Source organism: Lathyrus oleraceus, chromosome 4, assembly GCF_024323335.1.
Source record: "Lathyrus oleraceus cultivar Zhongwan6 chromosome 4, CAAS_Psat_ZW6_1.0, whole genome shotgun sequence".
Lineage (NCBI taxonomy): Eukaryota > Viridiplantae > Streptophyta > Magnoliopsida > Fabales > Fabaceae > Lathyrus > Lathyrus oleraceus.
The window spans coordinates 490,150,592-490,176,808 of record NC_066582.1 but is presented as its reverse complement, the minus strand read 5'-3'; the positions used below and the strand labels follow the sequence as shown (position 1 = coordinate 490,176,808).

General features: G+C 33.3%; 2 protein-coding genes across 2 annotated transcripts; both read right to left on the bottom strand.

Annotated features, from left to right (window-relative positions):
* Positions 1 to 2,762: 2,762 nt before the first annotated feature.
* Positions 2,763 to 4,648, bottom strand: LOC127076545 (40S ribosomal protein S8). Its single transcript, XM_051018229.1, has 5 exons — positions 4,487 to 4,648; positions 4,300 to 4,372; positions 3,407 to 3,734; positions 3,114 to 3,283; positions 2,763 to 3,023 (listed from the first exon to the last, which is right to left on the bottom strand). Exons 1-5 carry the CDS (start codon positions 4,488 to 4,490, stop codon positions 2,948 to 2,950), a joined length of 651 nt encoding a protein of 216 aa, XP_050874186.1. The 5' UTR covers positions 4,491 to 4,648; the 3' UTR covers positions 2,763 to 2,947.
* Positions 4,649 to 17,396: 12,748 nt separating this feature from the next.
* LOC127076544 (peptidyl-prolyl cis-trans isomerase FKBP62) lies at positions 17,397 to 21,529 on the bottom strand. Its single transcript, XM_051018228.1, has 13 exons — positions 21,150 to 21,529; positions 20,956 to 21,042; positions 20,241 to 20,501; positions 20,073 to 20,147; positions 19,908 to 19,988; positions 19,617 to 19,811; positions 19,414 to 19,509; positions 19,154 to 19,329; positions 18,561 to 18,683; positions 18,326 to 18,472; positions 18,113 to 18,240; positions 17,914 to 18,034; positions 17,397 to 17,747 (listed from the first exon to the last, which is right to left on the bottom strand). Exons 1-13 carry the CDS (start codon positions 21,334 to 21,336, stop codon positions 17,697 to 17,699), a joined length of 1,728 nt encoding a protein of 575 aa, XP_050874185.1. The 5' UTR covers positions 21,337 to 21,529; the 3' UTR covers positions 17,397 to 17,696.
* Between the last annotated feature and the right edge of the window lie 4,688 nt (positions 21,530 to 26,217).

The window sequence follows — 26,217 nt, the reverse complement described above, 5'->3', positions numbered from 1 at the left end:
TTTAATTTTATAATGAACCTAATTTAAAACGATAACACTTGTAATTGATGGAGAATTACTATCATTTATTTGTATTTGATGGTAAACTATAATTATTTTTAATATGTTGTATGAATTTATTTAAGGGTAAACTTGTAATTTAGGGACAAAAGTCAAGAAATTCCTTATAAAAAAAGTGTATTGGAAAAAAAAATTAGACATAATTAGTCCCCAAGTCCTTTAACTTAATTTAAAGTTTCGTTTTGATCCTTTAATTAAAAAAGGTTACACCTTGGTCGCTTAAAAGTTAAAACTATTATGATAATATTATTGGTCCTTTCCGTTAATTTTTCAGAATATCTGTTAACTTTTGTCAATGTGGCATGACAACTAGGATATTGAGTCAACAACTTTTTTAAAAAATTAATATTTTATTTAAATTTTAGGGTTTGTTAATAATACTTAAAAAATATGACAATTCATCTCATTTCGTTAATAATACAATTCTTCTTCCGACAATTTTTTTCATTCATACAAGTATAACTAAGAATACCATCAATACACAACCATGTTTAATTGAGAAAATACTAATAAAAATCACTTGCAAGTTTGAAAAATTATTTTTCTCATTAACATTAGCATCTTCAACAAATATTAAGATCAAACAAAGCTTATCAGTAAGTGGACCATCAATTTCACAGGCATACATCACTCACTGGTACATCTACTAATGACAACCATTCACAATGCTATACAATAGTATTCATGAACTTCATCAATGAACATGTTACAATAACAACAATACAACAACCACAGTGATATCAATGGCTTAAAAAACATAAGAAACAAAGAAATATGGAGAAAAAACATAAGTAGAAAGAAACATAGAAAAAAACTTGGCTGCTACTTTTACCTGAAACCTTCGCGCCTCTTCAAACACCCCTTAACCACCACGCATAATCACTTTCTACATTTGACGTTGCTTTTCCACCAACAACACAATAACAACACCCCACATCAGATCCATCAATACATATCCATCAGTATCTTCCCTCCCCTTCTAGATTTTGATTTTGAATCTTGATTTGGTATTGATGTTCTTCCGTTATCATACTTGAAAATAAAATCGGATGAGTGCGAATATGACTGAAACCAAGAGAACATGATGTTTATTGTTCATTTTCTGAAAAATGATTATTGTGAGGAAGAAGAGATAAACCTTGAGATAGAGAGAGTTGTTTGAATCGAGGTAGAATAAGAGGTTTCGATAGAGAGTTAATTTGGTATTGATTTGATAGAAAGTCGAATAGAGAGAAAAAGAGAAAAAGAGAAAGGTGCTGTGACAGCTAGGGTTTTGATTTTAGAAAAGGGGGAGAAAGAAATTTTTGAATGTCTAATAAATAAAACATAGATTTTAAAATAAATAAAACATAGATTTTAAAATAAACAAAAGGCCACTTAAATAAATATAATGACAATTAGATTGCCACATCTAAAACAATCAATTATACTAACAGACAAGTTAAGGGTCTACAATATAACATTTTTTAATCGAAAGACAATAGTGAAACATTAACTTAAATTAAGGATCAAAACATGAATTAAGCCAAAAAAAATATTATATGTTTTTATTAAAATTTATGCATACTTTTTAAAAAAATATTTCTTCACTTAATTTTAAATATTTGGAACACAAATTAGCATTATCCTTTATTTAATTATTATCTTTTATTTAATTACAAGTGAACTATCAAAATTTCAGGTATGTTATATAAATTTATTATTTATTTAATTTAAAATTGTTTGAAAAGTAGATAACACAAAATTGTTTAAAAAAAAAATTGTTTTTAAAATTTTAAAAAAAAAAAAAAAAATTATTTTTTTAAAAAAATTAATTGAAATACACCGATAGAGTACATAATTAATCTCTTTAAAAAATAATGCAATCAAATAAAATTGTTTTTAAAAAATGATGGCAATAAAATAAAATTGTTATTAAAAATATGATAGCATTAGTATAAAATTGCTTTTAAAAATTGATAGCAATAAAACAAAATGGTTACTAGATGCAAGTATTATTTTAAAAAAAAAATGTCACTACGATTTAACAAAATGATACCAAACAGAAATCAAATCTATTATTAATTTGATTCAAGTGCAAACATTCAAATGCAAACAAAACCAAATCAATGTAAATATCACTGATTCAAACTTTTGTTTTACTGAACAAATCCAATTCAAACCGACACACCCTTGTCCGATCCATTCCAAACCATAAAAACATCCCAAAGTTCAACATCGAAAGCATAGGATCATCCCAAACACTGAGAAAAATCAAACGATAAAGGTATTTGCTTGCTCAATCAGTCGTAGGAGCATAATGTAAACCTTCCCGGGCTCATAACTAATGTTAAAATCTTGTTTTTCCACAGTTACAGTTTTAAATAGTTATTTAATTGTTTCTTTGGGGGTCAAAAATGTTGGCCTTCGTTGATTTTCAAGATGCAGTTACAAATATCAAAAAAGGGTATATAGGTATATGGGGGGTTATTCAGCTTATAATCTCTAAAACAAAACAAAAAACACATTACACCTTCGAAATTTAATCACTAAAACATAAGTCTAATGAAAAATATCAAGGGGCAATTTAATTAGTTATGAGTAACGACAGTATGTAACCATCAGATGTAAACATCGTAGGAACTTCCCTACACCCTAAACCTCCACAACTAGCCATACACATTATAACAAAATATAAGAGAAAATGAAGATTGCAAAACAGATTTGTTGACAAAATTGTAAAATATAAATAACCAAAATAGTTTAACTCAAAACCAACATAATATTGTCAAAAACATTAAAAGATGCTAAAATGTTAACCAACAGCATAAACTGAAGCACAAAACATCTTCGTTGAAAACTAGTCTCAATTAAAACAAATAAAGCAAAATAAAAATTTGGAAAGTTATCAAGCAGCACCCTTGCCCTTCTTCTTCTGGAGCTTCTTCATGTAAAATTCCAATTCTCTACCTTCCAAAATGTAGCTGCATAAAATAAAGGAAGGTAAGAAAAAGAAAAACTATAGATTGTTCAGGTTAGGAAGAAATAAGCAACATCATTAATAAAATAATTACCCATCAGCTCTGCCACACTGTCCAGGTCGGGAAGAAATGCATGCAAGCAACCTTCCACCTCCAAACTGCTCCTCAATGTGTGGATCCAGCTGACGATCCTTCTGTCGTTGTTCTAATTTCCTCTGAACATGGCTACTCTTTTTAACTTCCTCTGTAACAGCTTCAGCCTCCTACAAATTACAAGGCAAAAACAAAACATCAGAAATCATAAGACTACTCATATACATTATATTATAAGAGAAATGCACACAATAGAGTTGTGAAATAAGCTGAATATATTGTTTTAAAACTACCTCAGACTCTTTCTTGCCGGCAGTTTTCTTTTTCCTTCCAATTTCAACACCATAGTGTTGAAGGTACCATTGCTTGAAAGGAGCAGCATCAACCTGAACAATGGCACTCTTCACAAGGGTCTGAGTACGCACAAGCTCATTGTTGGAGGCATTGTAAACCACATCAAGGAGACGGGTTTTACGAGTGACAGTTTCACTAGGCCAGGAAAAGTTTCCTGTATCCAACCTCAAAGCCCTCCATTTAACATTACCACCACGGACACGGATCCTCCTTACGGTCTTGTTGCTTGAAAGCTTGGTGTTAGCTGGCTGGCGACCAAGCTCGTACCTAAAAAACACCAATATATCTCAGTTATAAAAACAATCGTAATACTAGAAGGATATGACAACTAATCTAATTTAAAAGAATAACAATTATAAAAAAAGTTTGATATGAAACAATGAATGTAAATTAGGGTTGGAGGAAAAAAGAGATTGTATTGATGTATGAATCTAGATAGTGTATATGTTTTAATCATTCGGTAAAACTCATAAAACCCTAACTGTTGCATCTGTTATAATTAAATACTCCAACTATGATATTCAATTGGACGAAATTCAAGAAGCAGAGCATATACAATTCGATGATTAAGTAGTAAGAAGCAAATCATACTACAATTCATTGTAAATTTCTACTTCATATAATAAAATCCAGAAAACCAAGTGGTGAAACCTAGATCTAAAAGACATAATAGAAAAAGTGATATCACGGAACTAATTCCCAAAACATACAAAACCCTAAACCAAGAAGCCGCGTCAAAAACGTGAATTTACACAAAAATCAGTTCCAGTTGGAGAATCAAACCGGCAAAACTATAAGCAACTGTAACAGAGTAAAATGGTGGAAAGCTCACTTTCTCTTCTTCCTCCATGCCTTCTTCTTTCCTCCAGTCTCACGCCTCTTGTGCATAGAATCCCTGGAAATACCTGAGATTCAAAACAACAATAACAACAAATTTCATTAGAGAAATTGAGCAACGAATTCCAATAGATAAATCGAACAACGAAATAGTTAAGTGGCGATGAAGAATAGATGAATACCCATGTTGAATGATGGTGGTGAAACGAGGCGCAGTCCTCTTCCTCTCTCCCTAGGTTTCTGGCTCGCTGCTTCACTGAGAATGAAGTAGTGAAACCTAATGTATCTTTTTTATATATACTAGGGTTGGGTTTCCGATCCAGGTCCGATAGGCCCAAGTTTCTTTCTTTCTTCCTTTTTGGATAAATAAAGGCCCAAATTTCTTTTTCTTTTTTTAATGTTGAAACAAGCATGAAAATTGTATCCCATACCCCTACACTTATCTTTATACTCTTATATTTATAAAAAAACATCAATTATATTCTTAAATATTTTTAACTAATTTATTATTTTATTTTTGATCATTTACTTCAAATATCTGAAAAATTGTATCCCTACGTATGTGTTACGGATAACATCCCAAAAGACATTCGATATGTATTTTTTGTAAACCGAATAACTTGCAATAAGATATATGATTTGTATTGTTTATATCGTTCAGAAAACTTGGAAAAAAAGTTTTGATTTTGGTTTAAGTTTTTATTGTGTAACGAAATACTTTGTCTCAAAATATCCTATGTTATTTTTGTGCGTATTGGAATACTTCATAAAATATCTTGTAGTTAGTTTTTTAAGAAGTTGATATTGTGGTGTGAGATTTAGAAAGTGGGTAGAAAGGAATGGTTAGTGAAATGACACTATTGAGTTTGAACTTCGAAATATTTTGGGACAGCAAGTAAACTATCTTTTCCCTGAAAAATCCTTTGGTTGATACCATTATACCAAACATATGTTTCACATATATTCCTTGAATTTGTAATAACCACGTAAAGTGTTCTTCCTTTACTACTAAATTGCAACAACTATGGAGTATTCACGACTTATTTACCCTAACGAGTATGCTGCACAAAACCAGAACACTTTCTAAAAGACATATGGGATCTTAAAAGTGCTTCAAACCGAAACACTTATAAAAAAAATAGTTCTGGAGTGCAGTTTTCATTAAAACCCGATATCTTTGCACAAGAGTTTTGGTAAATTGCACGAACCAGATGACTTATGATAAGAGTTCCGACAAGTTTAATAATCCAGATAACTTTTGAGAGTTTCGGTTTAAAAAAATTTCTTTGTATCAAATATCTTGTAAAAGGAGTTCCAGTATTGTTAGTTTTCTTTCAATATCGGAAGACTTCAAACCTAAATGAAAGAAAAAGTGAAAAATGAAAAATATTTACTATTTATATAAGGGTATTTTGATCAAAATATTTTTAATGTAGGGGTAGGAGAATAAATGATGGGGTATGAAGTAAAATTTTCAACAAACAAGTTTTAATCTTTGTAAAAAAAATTGTAAATTTAAAAAAATAAATGACTAACAATGTAATATATAAATAACCTACCTTATCATTGTTGAAACCACTTTTATTTATTCTAAAATTTGAATTATTTTTTTTAAGTTACATAGTTTTTCTCGCGTACTTTTTACAAACAATTCATTAAAATAATATGGATTTAAATGCACTTTGATCCCCTAATTTGATGAATTTTAATATTTAATCCCTTTATTTTAAAAATCAGTTTTTTAGTCCCTCAATTTTACCTCCCTTGAGATTTTGTTGGTCTTCTTCCACTTTTGCATACGTGATTAGAATAAAAAAAAATAATGATGTGGCAAATTTGTTTGGGTTAATTTATTTTAAAATATTTTTTTATTATTTTACTGGATAACTTAATATTTTTTAATTATGATTTTTTAGAAATTAACTAATTAAAATTCTTTAAAAAAAATTATGAGTCCAAAATCCATTAAATTTCCGTCTAAAGTCCAATACTCAAGATGACAATTCAAGTAGCATGAAAAAGCTATATAAACCTTAAGGATATTTTACTAAAAGTCAATGTGGGAGTTAGAAGTATTTCCGCAACAACACTTTTCAACTACAACCTAATATGATAAGCATGATCAATCACACTTTCAATTTTAACTGAACATTGTTGGAACTATTATATGTGCAAATCAATTAGGAAAAGAAACTCCCTATTATGAGGTTTGATATAATATTTCTCAACTACATATGTAAAAAAATAATAAAGGTTTGAACAGAGACAACATAGGCTTTTCAACATCTTTTTCTTTTGAACTAAGGTGCAACAAATTGCATAATTTATAATTCAAAATCAACATATTTTATATTGTGCACCTTGTGAAGCCTTGATAAGAACGCATGTTTATTTACAACAATTTTTCCAATGTAAAAGAGGATAATGTATGCTCTTTGATAACATTTAAACATATGCAATAAACCTTTAAAATATATAACTTTGTTAAGCTGAATAGACTCGTTTTGTAATGAAGAAAGCAGACCATAATGATTGTCAATCATTTTTTTTTCATGTCATTCCACTTATAAGTTAATACAGTTGTAATTTTGAATGATATCTTTCAAGTAAATATTATACAAAGAAGAGACAAACTTCAGCTGAATAACAAGACATTGAAGAGATTGATTGAAAATAAACTTCTTTTTCTTAATCCCATGAACATATTGCTTGTCGAGATACTTAATAGGTTAAGACGTGATGATGATAACCTTAAAGTATGAGATGTTCTCCTCGTCACCATTAATGGTATTGCTGCAGAGATGGGGAACACCAACAAACTTCTCACTAACTATATAATTCTTACCTCATAACTTAATACACATTGTATATGAGATATGTATCAGAATGCACTTTCACCAAGTTTATTAATCATTATCTTAGGGTTTTGCTTGTTATGATATCTTGATGCTTACCTCACAAACTTCAAACTCATAAGCAACAACATATTGGATTACAAATTAGAAGTCAACATCACACCTCCCACGCTCATTAATTTTGTTGTGTTTTATTTCATTTTAGTGTTGTTATTCAATGCTTAAAGTCCCACGTCGATTTGATTATAAATAGTATTAGCGTTTATATATCTCGTTCATACTCATCATATTGATTTGTGTGGATTGGAAAGATGTTTAAGTGACTTTGGTATTGGGCTTCATGCTAAAATTTAATGGCTTTTGGGCCTAGAAATTTATTTAAATAATTTTAATTAGTTAACTTCTAAAAAATCATAATTAAAAAGTATTAATTTATTCAATAAAAAAAACATTAAAAATAAATAAACCCCACATTGCCACATCATTAAAAAAAATATATAATCATCAGTGATATGTATGCAAAAATGGAGGAGGACCAACAAAATTTTAAGGGAGGTAAAGTTTGAGAGATAAAAATACTTATTTTTAAAATAGAGGAATTAAATGTTAAAATTTATGGGGAACTAAAAATGCATTTAAGTTTTGTATTAGATAATAGTTTGTCACTATAAATTAATTTAGTTTAACTTTTTTTATATATTCTAATAAAAATAAAAAATTATAATTTTTATGTTATATTGTTTACGCACAGTTTTTTAAATGAGTTATTAATTAATTTAGTATAATTTTTATTTATTAGAAAACTTATATGCAAAACAATAAATAGTTTAAAATTAGTATTTTTAATGTCTTCTACATAAAAAAGAATGATTATTATATAGTAATTATAATGCTTTAAACATTTTGATGTTTTAATATTATTTTTGTTTAAAAAAAAGGAATCATTTAAGAAATTGGTGTAAGACTATGAATTTCTCGGTAGTATAAATATAAATATTTTATTTAAATTTGTTATGAAAATAGTGTAATTAAAGTTAGTGTAATTGGTCACTACACATTCTACCAACTAAAGAATCAGATAGAAGTTTCATGTAACCAATTACAGATTTAGTGTAACCAATTACCATCACCCTAGACTTTTATATTTTTGAGATAGTAGTTTCTTGTAACTGCTACAGGTTGGTGTAAGTTTACAGGGTTGTAAAATTTGTTTTTTCTTTTAGTTGGTCAGCTACATTAAAGTGTATTGTTGTATAAATATCCATGTTGAGTCATTAATAAATAACAATCATATTTCCACCCTAATTCTCTCTAATCATCTCATTCTCTTCAACTCTCCATTATTCATCATTTTATCTTGTGATTGGGTTTTCCCCAACATTTGAAATCCAGAGTCTGGTTCTTTGATCAAACACTTGGTGTGTGAAAATGTTTTCCATCTACAATGAACGTATCCCTGCAAATCTTCTAATTCTCGATGCGAAGAGTTATGACAAGTGGTGCAAACATATGACGAAGTTGTTAGTTATCAAAATATTCTTAAAGTGATCAATAATGGTGTTAATCCACTTGTATAAGGTGCAAAAAAATGAAGATGTTGTTTGGTTATCAAGATGTTCTTGAAGTGGACATAAGTGGTGTTAATCCACTTGTATAAGGTGCAACAATTGCATAAAGATCTGCGAACAAGTAAGAGAAGACAAAATATTTCAAAGCTTTGTATCTCATTCATCAATGTATTAATGTTGATAATTTTGAGAAGGTTTGTGACTACGCATCCTCAAATCAAGCTTGGGAAATCTTGGAGAAAAGTTATGCAAGAGCTTATAAGACAAAGGTGGTGAGGTTACAAACTCACAAAAGACAGCTTGAGTTAATTCAAATGGATGAGAAGGGAACCATTAGTGAATTTATTACAAGAATCACAATATTGGTGATTCAATTGAAATCGTGTGGAGAGACAATCACCAAGCAATATGCAGTTGGTAAAATCCTAAGCTTGTTTATGTTAGGATTCGATAATGTAGTGGTTGTTACTTAAAAGTACAATGATCTTTCAACCACGAGCAAAGAATAAAGAAGGGGAATATTGAGAAAGCAAAGGTTGAAGCTAGTTTGCAGGCTCGTTTCATTGGTAAAGACAAGAAGATCAAGGGAAAGTGGCTCATGAATAGAGGCAGAGGAAACTATCATAACAACGGTGGGAGATACTCCAAAATTCCAACAATTCAACACTCCAAAGGGTGAAAGCAAATACAACAAAGGTGGTGGATCAAGCAATTATAAGGGTGGCAACAATAGAATAAAGGGGGGAAGATGGAGAAATGATAAAAGTTATGTACAATGTTATAATTTCCAAAAGCTTGGACATTTTGCTTGTGAATGTCATGCCAACAAGAATGATCTATAAGAAGCTTAAACAAAATTTGCAAGGCAAGAAGATTATGAGAGCACATTGTTAAAGCTGATTGATGAAACATAAAACATTGCAGGAAAATGCAACCAAAACCAGGTACAATTGTTTGAAAACGTGATGGTGACTACGCGAGAAGATGCATAATGCAACGATCAATGGTACCTTGACTTCGGATGTTCAACACACATGATGAGAATGAATGATTGGTTTGTTAAAATCAATCAAGTGTTGAAAAACATGTTAAAATTTGCGGATAATGGCACATTTGCAACTGAGGGGATTGGTAATGTCTCAATCAAGAGAAGAATGGTGAGCATTCCTTAATTAAAAATATGTTGTATATTTTGGGAATCAAGTGTAATATTTTAAGCATTAGTCAATTGTTTGAAAGGAATTACAAGATTCACATGGAAAATAATGTGTTGAAAGTTACTAACCTAAGTTTTTTATTATTGTGCTCACCAAGATTTCAGAATCATATGCCTACGTATTCTCATGGTGCAATGAGAAAATCAGAGCTCCATAGTTCATGGTAGAAAATAACGTGTTGGTTGATTGATGTTGGTTGATTGATTTTAAAGAGTCTTACTTAGATCGCATTTGAGCGATTAAACCTTTTCAAAAAATTTCAAGGAACCACTCAACCGTTGACATAGGGCATTGAATAAAAACAAAATAAAGCAATTAAACTTTCTCTCTCACGTTTCTCTGCTAATTTTGTTTTCAATATAGAACAAAACTCTTGTTCTTTCTCAATCCTCATCTTCCTCTCAAACAAAATTTAAAAAAAAATATTGTGCAAAATTAAAATAAAATAAAATAAAAACCAAGAATCAAACATGGATTGCAAAATGAATAGGAAAAGAAGGAACTAAAGTTATTTGATGGATGTGATGCCAGACCGGAAAAGGGAAGAGTGGCGACGATCTGGAGTGGCAGAAGGTTCACGTCAAAGGTGTTACGTCATTGTTGGTTTGATGATTGACGTATTGTGTTATCTAGTTGTGGATCTGCGACTTGCGTTTCATTGTGGGGACAAGCGGATGTCGTGGTTTGGTTGGTGGTTCCATCGGATCGAAGGTGGGGATGGCGGCGCTCTACATCGTTTCCGATGGGTTGCGATGTCGGATTCGAGGAGTTTCTTGCGGCTTGTTCTCCCTCCTCTATTGTCAATGTTTTTGATTTTGTTGATTTTGTTATTGGTTTAATGTTGTTTCTGCAAAAACTTCAAGTATTGACATTGGTTTGGTGATGGAAGCAATTTGGTTTGCTTGTTGGTGGTGGTGCGTGGGGTTAGAGTTGTTGTTGTTTTCATGGAATTCGAAGGACGAAACAAGGAGATGATGGGTATTGCATTTTTTCAAGGAGGTTTATGGTGTGCGTGTGTGTGTAGTATGTTTGTTTTTTTTGTCAAAAAATGGAAGAAGGATGGATCTTATGTTGAGAATACGACGGAAGATTATATGTGTATTGCATGCTTTATGAAGAAGAAAGATTATGGTTTGTAGTGTGTTATGATGATGGTTAAGAGTTTCATGGTGATGGATAGTTATTGTTAGTTGAAGTGGTAATGATATTTGATGAATGAAAGTTGGGTTGTGTGCGTGGGGTTGGAGTTGTTGTTGTTTTCATGGAATTCGAAGAACGAAACAAGGAGATGATGGGTATTGCATTTTTTCAAGGAGGTCAATGTGATCTACGCGTGACAAAGCTTAATAAAAATGTCCAAAAAAGTTCAAAAATGAAATTAAAAAACCCAGAAAGACAGGCTTCGACTGGTACAAATGTGACTGTAAATAGAGCCATGAAAATAAAACGAGCATACCAACACAATTTACACACAATGTAAATTCGTAAAACAGTCTGGTGTAGGTCAAAACTCAGAATATTTTACCGGCTAATTTTACACACAATGTCGAATCATTTTTATGGGTATGTCTATGGAACCTAAGTTTTATTCTGATGATTGTGGATTGACTTAAAATAATGCATGAAGCGATGAAAATGCATGAAGTGCAATTGAATTAATTTTTTAATTTAAAACAGAATGAAAGTTGACTCAATTTTGACTTTTACCGAACTGATGCATATACTTTCAATGAATGAATGACTAGGGTCAAAATTGGGGTATGACACATAAAGTACATCTTTGATCATAGCCTTTTCTCCATTAATCCTTTGAATGACTATGTTTCCAATAACTTCTGCTTGCAGCGAGCTATTATCTACAAGCATGACTTTGATCTTCTTCAACTCGTAGAAATTGGCTAACCACACTCTTCGACCAATCATGTGATTCGAGCAGCCTGTGTCGAGGAACCATACCTTGGAGTCGACATGCTCATATATAACCGCAGCCATAAGCACCATACCATCAGAATCATTTGAATCTTGACGTGTAAGGTTTGCTCCTTCATCATCATTGTCTTTTATCGCTATCCTGTCTTTCTTGTACCAACAATTCTTGGCCAAGTGACCTCATTTTTCACAGATATATCATTACACACTTTTCTTCTCCTGAGTGTCTTTCTAATATGAGGTTCCTTCTCCTCTTTTTAAGGATCTAGAAGCCCTATCACCAACCTTATACTTTTAAAGATTCACCAAAGACTTCTTACTCTTAGTCTTGTTTTTTTTCCCCTTGAACTTGTTGGAACCACCATTATTTTTCCATGTATTGGCATGCAGTGCTTATATCGAATCTTGAACCCCTTTTCTCTTGACAATCTATAACTCACGTACCTCCAACGAACCAACCAAATCTTTCAGTTTCAAGGTTTTAAAATTTTTGGATTCTTGAATGGCTACAATAACATGATCAAAGTGAGAGGTTAATATATGCATCACCTTCTCAACTATCATCTTATCAATTAGGACTTCACCACAACCTTTCATGAGATGAACAAATTATTCACCTTAGAGACATAGTCTACAATCTTTTCATCTTCTCTCATCTGCAGTAACTCATACTGCCTTCGTAGTATTTTCAATTTGACAACTTTAACCTTCTCACCACCTTCATAATACTTGACAAGAATATCTCATGCCTTCTTCACAGATTCAACATGAGAAATCCAATCAAAATTCTTCGTATCTACTGCATATTAAATACAAAACATAGCCTTGCAATCTTTCTTCTTCACATCCTTGTGAGTTGTTGGTGTAAGCCCTATAGGCAAATACTTTTGGTACTTGTATCAAATTATTTATTAATAATAAAATGTTTTTTCTTTATTATGTTTGTTTAATAAAGTCCCTAGAATAGCTAGTCCGTTTAATATATCAAGTGTGACTTAATCATGAGATCCCATTAAACATAAGGACATTATTCTTAAAGTATCTGTAGACGAGCTTTATTGTGAAGTGGGATAACATTAAAGCATTAAGACTATTATGTATATAGACTGATGATCACATATCATGGATCATGGATAAGGAGTTATCAAGTCTTAAACATAAGTATGAATATTAAGAGTAATATTTATACTGGATTGACCCGCTATGAGAATACTATATAGAATGTTATGCAAAGTGTCATAAGTTATTCTCATGGTGATAATGGTGTATACCATCCTTTGACCTGAAACCACTATGGACCCTAGATGTAGAGTCGAGTGCCTTATTGTTGATCAAACATTGTCCGTAACTGGATGACCATAAAGACAGTTGATGGATACTCCACGAAGCATGTTGAGGGACATGAGTGACCTAGATGGAATTTACCCATCCTGTGTAACATGATAAATGTCCATGGGCCCAATATTGAACTGGACCAGGATGACACGGTATATGCCTTGTATTCAATATAGATATAAGGGCAAAAGGATAATTGTACACATAAGTATTATCACAAAAGGATTTGTTAGATCACATGACATTTTCGTGTATGGGGTAGCAGTGATGTGTTGCTAGATACCGCTCACTATTTATTATGTTAAATACGTGATTTAATATAACTAACAATGTCGCGAGAACATACAGGGTCACACACAAAAGGAAGGATTGATGAGAGATAGAGTAAATAAGGAACACCGTAAGGTACGGTGCACTTAAGTGAATTGTAGAACATCGTAAGGTACATTGCACTTAAGTAGAATACGAAATATGATAAGGTACCACATGCTTAAGTGATTTTGGTATATCATAAGATATGGGTCACATACACTTAAGTGGGCTTTTTAGCTTACAGCCCACACAAGTGGTTCTATAAATAGAACCCTTGTGTATAAGCATTTGTTCATATGAAATTTCGTTTCTCTCTCTCTCTCTCTCTCTCTCTCTCTCTCTCTCTCTCTCTCTCTCTCTCTCTTTCACTCAAAGCCTTCATTTGTAGCAGCTAGCACTGAGAATGAAGGAATTCGTTCGTGTGGACTGAGTAGAGGCGTTGTCACCATTCAACGTTCGTGATCACTCCTTAGATATGCATCAAAGGTTTCAATCGCCACAAGAGGTAACAATATCACTGATCATGCCCATTCATAAGGATCACTAAAGGAGAAATTTTAAATTCCGTTGCGTTTTGGATCGCTATTCTCCTTCATGAGTAACTCTCTGAGCGTCGTTTGCATTTTGGGCAAGCTCAGGAACACCATTAATAACCACTTATAGGATTTCATGAAAATGAAACAATGACTGTATATGTTTTCTCCATTGGATCTAATTTTCGCCATAAAGAATTAGAAGAGAATTTGGAATATCATTGCTATCATTCATCTTTGCAGCAAACATGATTCACGATCCCCGGAAACACGACTACTAACGTGTCGTTTTTGATAGAATGAAAAGTAATTGTATATTGAATTGTTAAAACGGAATTACACTATATATGTATTTATATACGATATGTTACTTGTAACCCAAGTAGATTGCATAACTAAATAACTAACTAACTTGCTAACCAAGTAACTAACTAGCTTGGATTATATCACAACATTGATTGCATCGAAGTATATCATGCGCTTATCAAGGATGATGGGAGAATAAGAGAATGTCTAAATTTACTCGGTAGAATCAAATGTAAAATGTGCCAAGACTTGAAGATTAGATTGACCTATGCGTATAAAGAAGCTAATAATTGCGTGGATGTGTTTAGTAGAATATGAGTTAATCTTAAGTAGGATTTTGCTTTCTATGATGATTGTTCTCAAGAGGTAGTAGGTGTATGATAGCTTTTTAGCGGATTCGTCTCGATCCACCTCATTGAAGAGAATTATTGTATAGTTATTTTCTCTTTTGAAGTTCGACCCTCCTTAATTTAAAAAATATATCTATATCAAAAGAAAAAATAATAAGAGTAGGTAAATTGTTGATAGCTTTGACAACTTACACTTGAAAACTATACTAGTTGTTGGAAAAAATCTATCAAAGGTAATCATATATTTCAAAGGAAAATTCCCAAAATAAAAGCTAGAAGAGGTCACAAGAAGCAAAACCATCACAATTAAGAAAGATAAATACTATATTACACGAGGGTTTGGTATTCATAGACTTTCTAAACGACACAAAGATCCATAAATTTTATCGATTGTTGCATTCACAATTTATGATTATAACACTGCCTGATATTCGAGTTTGAGGTTAAAGTACATAAATTCTTAATCTTTAAGGGGATGCTCTTTCCACTCTTATATATTCTTTCACACCATCGTAAAAAGTCACAACTGCTCATAACGTCTAGAGATACATCTCCAGACTCACATTTTTCACACACACCTAACACGAAATTGTTGAGAAACCATTATTTTGTTAAAATTTAATCCAGAAGATGCAGCTTCGTATGCTTTAAAGGTTAATTCAAGGATGTATCTCCATAATCCCCTTAGTTCAATGTTCTGTGAGCTTTTAGGATATGTAACTCTCGAATACGCTATGTTAGTTCAAATCTAAAACAAGCAGGAACAATGGCAGAATGGAAAGACAATATAAATTAACATCAAAATAAATATTATATAGATGATTTCTAACGCTAACATAAATTTAACATTATATGTCATTACAAACAAGTGGTTTAAGACATTACAACATCCTTATAATATCTTCGGCTGATCTTTGGATCGCAACATCCACTTCAATCGAACCCTTTATTGAATAATGATAAAAGGTACTCCAATAATCTTTAAATCATCATTCATCTTCAGTTCAGGCATGGTGAAATGTATCTTCGATTGGATGAATGATACTCGAGTTTGACAACTCTCTAAATTTGTAGATATCACATGAGAGTATTCAGTTTGAATTTCAGATCGACGAGAAGTATGTCCTCGGAGACCCTAAACTGAAGTGGGGGATTTAGACTATTATGTTTTTTGTAAAAAAAAAAGGAATGACAGACCATATTTATAGAAGTTGTAGATCAATAAGAATCTTACAAACTCTATCATATCATCCAGACGAAATTCAGAGACACATCTCCGGATCTGCCTTTTTTTTCTTCAAAAAATAAGGATCTTTACGGAGATGCACATCTGTATAGTCCCATATTCTATTTTTTTAATACTTAAAAGGTGTGTCCATTGATGCATCTCCGGATCCACCCCAAATTTATGCAGATCAGAATCGGTGCATTATGTAGTGCACACTTTAGAAACACAAAAATTGTCAAAAAATTATCACCCAATTTTATAATATTATAGAGTATTACATACAAGAAAAATGAGTTACATTATTAGATTACAACTAAAATTCTTCGACCAAAAGATGTTTGTATCGCATTATGTTGGTTTCAGAGCATTTGGCTTACGACGTCCCAATCTCGACAAAAATCACTTTTAGTGTTTTCCAACCAATTCTTCAGTTTAGCATGTGCAAATTCAACTATGTTAGTTGGTGTATACCAAAGTGTCAAACCTGATCGGTCCATGCACAAACAATATTCTCTTTAATCTGATCCAAAATAATGCCCTCAACATATTTCAGCAAATTTGGATATATCACACACACTCTTGAAATTTAGTACAAATTCGACATATAATTTATTCATGGAAGAATTTATTATAACATTCCATGCCTCCACCATGTTTTCCACTTTGCACATCAGGTTTGATAATTTTTCCATCTTCACTTTTGACTTGTTTCGTACCAACCGCGAGTTTTACTTTACTTCTCACATTTTTGATTATATGATACTTACACGATATTGGAAACAGCGTTGCAACCAATTCATCATTGTAATGTCGCAGTAATGTCGCAATCAGTGATTATTACTCGTGACATGTTCTTGATCTTTTGACATAGTCTTACACATTTTCAAAACTCATATAACATTATCCTCTCAGTAAAAGTAACAACTTTGTATCTCAAAACATTGATACATCTCAAATCTTGATCCTCTTACCGCTACCGCCTTGTTGTATCTGCCTATTTTATATTTACTTGATATTTGAAACAAACAATTAGAGATCTTCCCCATTTCAAAGATACAAATATGTTTTTCAGTGCTGTCATATTTATTGTCATGAAAATGAAGTGTGATGTGAGTTCAGTGGTATTTTATCCAATTTCATGTATAACATTTCCGAATAGTGTAATTTGGAGACGTTTTCAAATTTTCAAGAACGAACTTAGGGCTGTGGAATAAACTTGAAGATGAAAAAAGTACTCCCCATTTAATATGGAGTGATGAAGAGATCTAGAATTCAATTTCTGCCTATTCTTACAATTTCTGCGTACTATACTGGTCGGTAAACTAGTAGGTGAAAGAATATCAAACATCAATGAAATGTTTTCCTTCAAGCAATTTTAGGGTTCAATAAACTATTTTATTAACAGGTAATCATTTTTAGTCAATTAAATAAGCGAGTCTTCTTCACCCTCGAAACACGATAGAAGGAACACCAGTTTTTTTGTTAACAATAGAATATAATTTTATCATAACAAAGAAGACACAACTTAGAGAACCAGAGTATGATGGAGACAATTAGTTTTTCCTTAAACTTAAACTTGAATAGAAGAACTAGACATGAATGTGGCCAACTAGTTCCACACACATTGCAGAATCCACAATGTCAAGCATCTTCAGTCCTAAAACGCAATTTCCCTATTCATAACAAAAGAACAAATTGTCCCAAATAACATCAAGAAACAATAAAAAAGACTCAGTTTTGATTCCATTCCCATGGTGCTTTATGCCTTGCTGTCAATACTCATAGGTTCAGCATCCTTTGGCGCCGATTTCTGCATGTTAAATAAATGCAGAAGAATATCATATAAATAAATGTACAAGATGAAACACTGAAACAAAGAAATGAATCATATTTTGATTGCAAATCGACCTCATATGACAGTCAATACAATCAGAAGTGAAAATGTACTAGAGAATCAATAGAAATGTAATACTTACATTACTGTCGAGAGAATCCAACTTTTTCATTTTGCTGAACATATTCCCATAAAATTGTGCGTCTTTCTTGTTGATCTCCTTCGCCTTTTCCTTCAAAGTCTTGTACTCCAGCCTCACATCCCTGGATATGAAACACATATCAAAATATAGACTCAACCCTTCAAAAATCAACTTGATAACAGACCATTAGAGTATTTACCTGTTGTTAGGGTCAATCTCAAGAGCTTTCTTGATATCAAGTTCGGCCAAATCTAAGTCAGTCAACTGAATATATGCCTGAGCCCTTCTATAAAGAGCTTTCACGTTTGTGGTCTCAAGCTCCAGCACCTGCTTGTCGATGTAAAAATCAGTTTTTGTTTTTTCAGCAAACAAAAACAGTGGTTTTCAATAAGGTGGGAGACGGAAGCCATACCTTTGTACACAATTTCACTGCTTGTTTATAATCTTTCAACTTCAACTTGCATGCTGCATCGTTCAAGTTACAAGCAACCTTCAAGGCCTTGGCACTTTTCTTCTCCTCTTCGCCAAAAGCAGTATCGTACTCTATGTACTTCACAGCCTGCATTAAGGTTTCAGTGTAAAACAATGTCTCAAAGATATGCACTGAAGAAGGTGAGGGTGAAATATATCAATGCATCTTTGGTTACCTTCTCGTATCTTTTAGAAGCTCTTTCATATTTACCGGCTTTGAACAAGGCATTCCCTTCTTCTTTCTTCTTACCAGCAGCTTCTATCTTCTCTTCAGTGTTCATGTCCCAGGACTCCTTTTCCTAAAGGAAGTAAGGAACAATGTATCAATGCGTAAAGAAAGCAGTGAGTCAAAAAAAGAATAAGAAAAATCTTATGTGAATCCTGATTTGTAGACTTTCATTGAAAAGAGTAATGTTTCTTGCTAAACCAATGCTACATGCCTACATTCTTTCCAAGAAATAATTCTTTGCTAAGCCAAAATGACAACAAAACAGCAATTTTAACCATGTCAAAAAATTCAATTGCGGTTTGACAAACAATACCGGTTACAACTTATTAACACATAAATGAAAAAACTGTACAAGATATTAAAAAATAAATGCCAAACTTTCTCAATAAAAGGCAGTTCCATTCTTTGTCGGTTTTTTCTTAACATTGTGAATTAGGTTAAACTACAACCGCTAGTGCTCCTTCAATAATAGGATTCCCTTACTCACTACTGAAATGTATCAATGCATAATTGCAGAATATCATTAACTAGTTCATTTACCTTTACGAATGATACTAGCTCAACCTCATAATGCAAGGTTGAATTAGGAGGAACCACTGCCAATTCCTGCTGAGTCTCTGTTGAACCAAAAGCATACTCAGGTGCAATGGTCAACAATGCTACCTCACCCTTCTTCATGGTCCTTACAGCTCTATCGAGCCCATCAATCACTTGCTCTGCTCAACACCACAGACATTTGCTTTAGTCGGTGTAAAAAAAATTTATGGGAGAGACTGAGATATTGGAACAATTTAAATTACCATCATCTGTTTTGAATTCAAACAACTCGGCTTCATCGTCACCATGACCCTTCTTAAAAAATACAGTGCCATCTTGCAGCTTACCAATTAGTTTCACTGCAAAAATGCAAAATGAGGAAAGACTATATCAGAATCGGCACCAAATCCATTTAAAAACAATGAAAAAAATAGAGTCATAGTCATCGCCATTATTGAGGATTTACATTTCACAACAGCTCCCTCGTTTGGACGTTCATATCCTTCTCCTTCCCCGACGATCTTTTTGATGACCTTCTTGTCATCAGTTACTTCAGAAACAGTCTTCCAAGAAACTAGCTCAAGTGTAATTTGCAATGTCGCATTAGGTGGAACTGCAACCTCACCACCCTGAGCTGGCTTACCCTTCTCACCAAATCCATCTACAACACAATTAATAAAAGCATACATATCAAGAGTATTCGCGAGGTTCTTAATAGAGAAAGGTGGTGTTACATAATCATTTCCTGTAAACTTACATTGTGGCTTCACAGTCAAAATCACTTTCTCTCCCTTCTTCATGGTCTTAACAGCCTTTGACAATGCAGGACAAAAATGACCTATCACATTGTAAACATAAATGTAAGACATCACATTCCATAAAGAAAAAATGACAGACCATGATATAATTAGTTTGCACTTACCCTCCTTCACAGTGAATTCGACTCCATCAGACTTTCCTACAAGCGTTCCATCATCAAGATGTGCTTCATACTTAACTGCAACAACACCACGAGAACATTTTAGATAAATCAAATAATAGGATCATCCATCCAATGAAAAATGAAATATTGAAGCCGTAATATGCTTACCAAAGACATCATCAAGATCCTTAGGGTTTTCCCATTTCTCCCCCTCCTTAAGGACCTTTTTAAACAATCCTCCATCTTTACAGATATCTTTCACACTAGTCCAAGACAGCAACTCAACATCAAATTGAAGAGTAGCATTGGGAGGAATTGTTGGAGGAGAACCAGACTCCCCATAAGCCAACTCAGCTGGGATGGTGAAAAGGGCATTTTCACCTTTCTTCATGGTTATAATACCTTCATCCCATCCTTTGATGACTTGCCCTGCAATGCCGACACCTCACTTAGAAATACATCCAAACAAATAATGATTAAGGAAGTAACTAGTAAGAGTATCGCATGATACCGGAAACACGACACCGACAGTCCGACACCACACATTGACACTTGAAAAAAAAAATTAAAAAAAATAAAATAATAATAGTCAAGTTTTAAAGTTTCATTTGTAATGGTAAGCATGCATTCTTATCAAATTAAGATATCTATAAGCTGTTTTCAACTCATTTCAATAAACCTTCCTTGAGAACTCATCAACTTATATGCAAACAGTAAACTTTGTTCACTATTAGATTTTAAAAATGGGCCACTAATTCAACTAAATTATGATTGTATACCCAAACATAACCTAAATCATAGGTAGAATCAAAATAATAACCAATTAACAGATCCAATTAAAATAATAAGAAATTAAAACAAAAATCAACTAAAATGCACTCACCTTGTCCAAGTGTGAAGTTGAAAGGAGTTCCTCTATCTCTGCTAGAATCGAACTTAGTACCATCGAGCAATGTCCCGGTATAGTGAACTATTGGACAAAAACATTACACGAATCAAAACTAAAAATCAGAAAAAACAAAAAACATTATCGAATTCAATACAAACAATGAAGAACACAGAGATAGCGAGAGGTACCGTGAACTTCATCACCAACTTCTGGAGTGTCCCATCCTTCACCTTCTTTGAGGAGCTTCTTCTTCAGTCCCTGTGCACCGATTTCCTTCTCTTCGCCGACTTTGAGAACAGGAGCGTTGCCGGCTCCGGCGAAATCGAAATCGTCGTCCATCTGATCAACAGCCGGAATATCGAAATCCTCATCCATGGTTGCTGTGAGAATTTGAGAATTAGAAAAAATGCAGAGATTATGATTATTGAATGGTTGGAGAAGTGAGACTTCGTGAAGTAGATGGAAATATAAAGAAAGAGGAGGGTATAAATGGAAATGGGTTGTTAAGGGTTCCAGAGAATTCTACAAGTAAAAGTCTCAGAATCAGGGTTTAGACTTTAGATGCTTCGAGAGACTTAAATTTTCAGTTGTTGTTGTTTTTTTGGGGGGTCAAGTTTGTTTTTTATTCTATTTTATTATTATTTATTTTTATTTTAATAAATTATTATTTATATTTTATTTCATAATAATTTTACATTTATGTTAATAAAAAGTTTCTTTGTAATTTTTATGATATTTTTAATTAAAATCTTTGATTAATATCTACCCTATAAAAAAAATACAAATGTTCTGAAAAAGACTAAAATACCATATGTTGTTTACATTACATCAATTTAAGGGTAATTTGTGTTTAAAGTAACTAAATCCTAATTAAATGTACCTTCAATTTCTTTACAATCAATTTTTTTGGTCCCATTATCAAATGACTAATTTTGCCCTTATATAAATCCATCCTAATTTTTTTTGTCAAAAATATATTACATCGGAAAATTTTGGTTATCAAATGATCACTTATTCCTTTCTTTTTATCTGTATATGCATTTGATATTGATCTCCTAAAATTCTCTCATTACTTTAAATGTTCCACACAATTGATAACTTGTTTGTCCGAGTGTTCTTGCAAAGATCTCTTTTACTAAATATGAAAAAAAAACTTCTTGCATCCTACCAATGACAAATCTCTCTGCTCACATCTGCTTATTTGCCTCCTTTTCCATTTTTTGTTGGAAATCCACAAACTGTGGAAAACTTCTGCAGAGAACGATGAAGAATAAGAAGAATTAAAATTCTGCAGAGTTTCTCTCTGCCCACAAACTGTGAAAAACTTCTTATTCATTTTGCAACTGTAAAATATTGTGAATACAATGTTGTGAATACAATGTTGTGAATACAGTGTTATGAATGCTCTATTCACTTTATTGAAAGAATAAGGGTTACTCCCTCTATTTATAGATTTAGGTTAACTTGGACCTCAATGCAAAACCCAAAACTACAAAAGCCCAAAACTACAAAAGCCCAAAATAGCTAACACAACTAAAATAGACATAAGTCTAAATCCTGTGTGAAACAACATGCTTTGAGACTTCGACACACAACTCAACACACTAGGTGGTTCGACACTTCCTTGCTTCTGTCGAGCAACCTGCTTCGACATAAGGAATTGTAATTCAACACACCACATAATTCATTATGTCTAAGTTATCTACATTCATCATAACTCTTAGTCTTCTGAACACTTCGACCTGCACTCCATTCGTCATGATGTCTGCAATCTAATTCTGAGTTCTGCAATGTTCCACATTCATCTTCCCATCTACTACCTACTCTCGAAGATAATGGAACCTCATTTCGATGTGCTTGCTTTGACCATGTGCTGTCGGATTCTTCACCAAATTGATAGCTGACATGATATCGATTTTTATGGTAATTGCTCCATGAATCTTCGTTGTTATCTCTTTGACCAAATTCACCATCCATGTTGCTTGACATGCACAAAGAGAAGCAACTATGTATTCTACTTCGCACGATGATAATGTCACCACTGGTTCTTTTCTCGAACTCCAAGCAACTGGTGCACCACCTAGCATAAACACATAGCCGTGTGTGGATTTTTGATTCTCATCATCACTACACCAACTTGAGTCGGTGTATCCCACTAATTTGCATTATTTTCCTTCATCAGTTGTAGGGAACAAAATGCCATAGTCAAGAGTTCCTTCTAGATACCTTAGTATCCTCTTCGTCGTTGCTAGATGTGATACCTTTGGCTTCTCCATGAATCTACTCACCATACCTACATTAAATGTTAAGTCATGCCTTGTATGACAAAGGTATCGAAGTGACCCAATAAGTCTTTTATATTAGGTTGGGTCGACATCATCTTCATCTGAATCTTTCGACAATTGTAATTTGGGCTCAGTTGGAGTCGAAGTTGGGTTGCAATCTTACATCTCAAATCTTTTGAATATTTTGCATGCATACCTTCTTCGATGCATCATCAAACCTCTACCACTCTTGCAGAATTCGATGCCAAGGAAATATAAAATGTCACCCATATCTGACAGTTCGAATTCATTGTTGAGATCACCTTTGAAGTCTTCGATCTCCTTTTTGCAGCTACTTGTTATCAACAGGTCATCGACATAGAGACATAGTATAAGCAATTCATTCTTGCTTCTTCTTAAATATACTCCATGTTCATATTTGCACTTCACAAATTCCTTATCCCTTAGAAAGCTATCTATCTTCTTGTTTCAAGCTTTATGCGCTTGTTTAAGTCCGTACAGGGCTTTATGCCGCTTGTACACCTTTCTTTCTTCGCCTTGTTTCACAAACCCAGCTGGTTGTGCAACATAAACTTCTTCTTCTAAGGGGCCATTAAGGAATGCACATTTCACATCCATCTGACACATTTGTCAGTTGTTCATGTTTACTAGACCAACAACCAACCTGATTGTTTCGATCCTAACAACAAGTGCAAAAACTTCATCGAAGTCGATTCCTTCTTTCTGAAGAAATCCTTTCGCCACAAGTCTCGCCTTGTGTGGAGTCACTTCTCCTCTGGGATTCAACTTCACCTTGTATACCCACTTCACACTAATTGCCTCCTTGTCTTGGGGCAATTCGACAAGTGACCAAGTGTTGTTGACTTTGATTGACTTCAGCTCTTCGTCCATTGCTTTCATCCACTTCGAATCTTTCAATGCCTCAGCAACATTGGTAGGTTCGACATCTGCGTATAAAGCATAATGCATCAGCTCACCTTCTTCATTGACCACATCATCTGATGTAATCACACATTATTGCAACCTTGCAGGCATGTGTCTTGTTCTTTGAGGTCTGCTTGGGCGTGCTTCACCTCTAACTTCTTCCCGTCGAACTTCTCTTTTGAATTCACTAGCTGGTTCATCACAAAATATTCTCATCGAATCTTTCTTCACATTCTTATTCCAATCCCACTCCTTAAGCTCATCTACGATCATGTCCCTGATGATCACCACTTTCTTATTCACTGGGTCGAACAACTTGTATCCTCTAGTCGAATGATATCCTATCAGGATCATCTAACTCGACTTGTCATTAAGTCTTCTTCTCAACTAATTTGGCACATGTCTATGTGCTATAGATCTAAACACCCTCAGATGACTCAAGCTAAGCTTGACACCAGACCAACATTCTTCTGGCGTGATTCCTTCTAGCTTCTTCGTCGGATATCTGTTCAGGATATATGTTGTAGTCGACACAACTTCTCCCCATAATTATTTAGGTAAATGCTTGCCTTTTAACATACTTCTAACCATACTCATAATGGTACTATTCTTCCTTTTTACGACTCCATTCTGATGTGGAGTGTAGGGTGGCACCACCTTATACACAATCCCTTATTTCACACATAATGCACTGGAGTCTTTCGACACATATTCTCCACCACCATCAGTTCTCAAAATCTTGATCTTTCGACCGTTCTGTCTTTCGACCGTTCTGTCTTTCGACCGTAGATTTAAACTTGGCAAATACCTCAATCAGTTCACTTTTCTTCTTGATCAGGTAAGACCATAGTTTTAGATTGAAATCATTTATGAATGTAACAAAGTATTTGTTACCTCCAATCGAATCCAAGTGGAGAGGACCACATACATCAAAATATATGACTTCAAGAATTGACTTCGACCTGCTTCCTGCATCCTTACTGAATTTGTTCTTATGTTGCTTTGCCTGCACACATTCTTCACACACTTTGTTTGGAATGTTGATTTCTGCTAATCCTGAAACCATATTTCTTCTCTTTAAATATCTGATGTCTTTGAAATTGACATGGTCAAGTCTATAATGCCATATCCATTCATCTTTGTTGGTTGTTGTTGTAAGGCATTTATGCTCTATCACATTTAGTTCAATCTTGAAGGTTCTATTCTGAGACATTTGAGCTTCAAGATCAACCTTCCATTTGAGTCAAGAACTCCCATCATCTTGTCTTTGATCGACACTGTAACACCCCGATTAAAATAAGAGAATTATTTAATTGAGTTAATAGTATTTTATTAATTTAATTAAATAAAGTTGAATTATTGGATTATTATTATTATTATTATTATTATTATAGATATTATTTATTTTAATAATAATTAAATAAATAATATAATTGGAATATGAAGAGTGGAAGGGTAAAAGTGGAATTGGGTAAAAGAGGCCAAAGGATATAACTGAAGGTTTTCATTTTCACGTATTTTGCCTCAGAGTCAGAAAAGGGAGAAGCGCTGAAGAGAAAGAGAAGGAAGAGGAAAAGGCCAAAGATTGCTCAGAGCTTCCTTCAATCCAAAGAGGTAAGGGGTCTGAACCTTATTAAACAATAATATGCTGAAAATGATGGAATATTGTATGAACGAAATTGGGATTTTAACCGAAGGAAATTCGTAAGAATTAGATGCAATAGTGTTAGAAATTGTGAGATAAAATAGGGTATGATTCGTGTTAGGTGATATGAGTGATTTTGTGTGAAATTGGGACTGTGAACGGTTGAATTGGACAGGTTCGTAGCAGAGAAAACCCATAGCAGATCTGGAAAACTGGATTCTGGTCATACGCGTATGGCACTAGGCAATACGCGTATGGGAGGGCTTAGGAAAGGGAGTTTTGGCGCTGGTACGCGCCATACGCGTGTGATACGCGTATCCCTGGATGTGGTACGCGTATGGGGTATGTCATACGCGTATGAGTGAAAGAGATGGAATTTTGAACGTGAAATGGTCTCTGGTG

Coding starts and splice junctions, on each gene's coding strand:
- LOC127076545 (XM_051018229.1), bottom strand. Junction 3,284..3,406: donor CCGGCAAGAAAGAGTCTGAG/GTAGTTTTAAAA, acceptor TGTAATTTGTAG/GAGGCTGAAGCTGTTACAGA. Junction 3,024..3,113: donor CAGTGTGGCAGAGCTGATGG/GTAATTATTTTA, acceptor TATTTTATGCAG/CTACATTTTGGAAGGTAGAG.
- LOC127076544 (XM_051018228.1), bottom strand. CDS start 21,336: ATGGATGAGGATTTCGATATTCCGGCTGTTGATCAGATGGACGACGAT. Junction 20,148..20,240: donor GGATCTTGATGATGTCTTTG/GTAAGCATATTA, acceptor GTGTTGTTGCAG/TTAAGTATGAAGCACATCTT. Junction 19,812..19,907: donor TTTGACTGTGAAGCCACAAT/GTAAGTTTACAG, acceptor ATTGTGTTGTAG/ATGGATTTGGTGAGAAGGGT.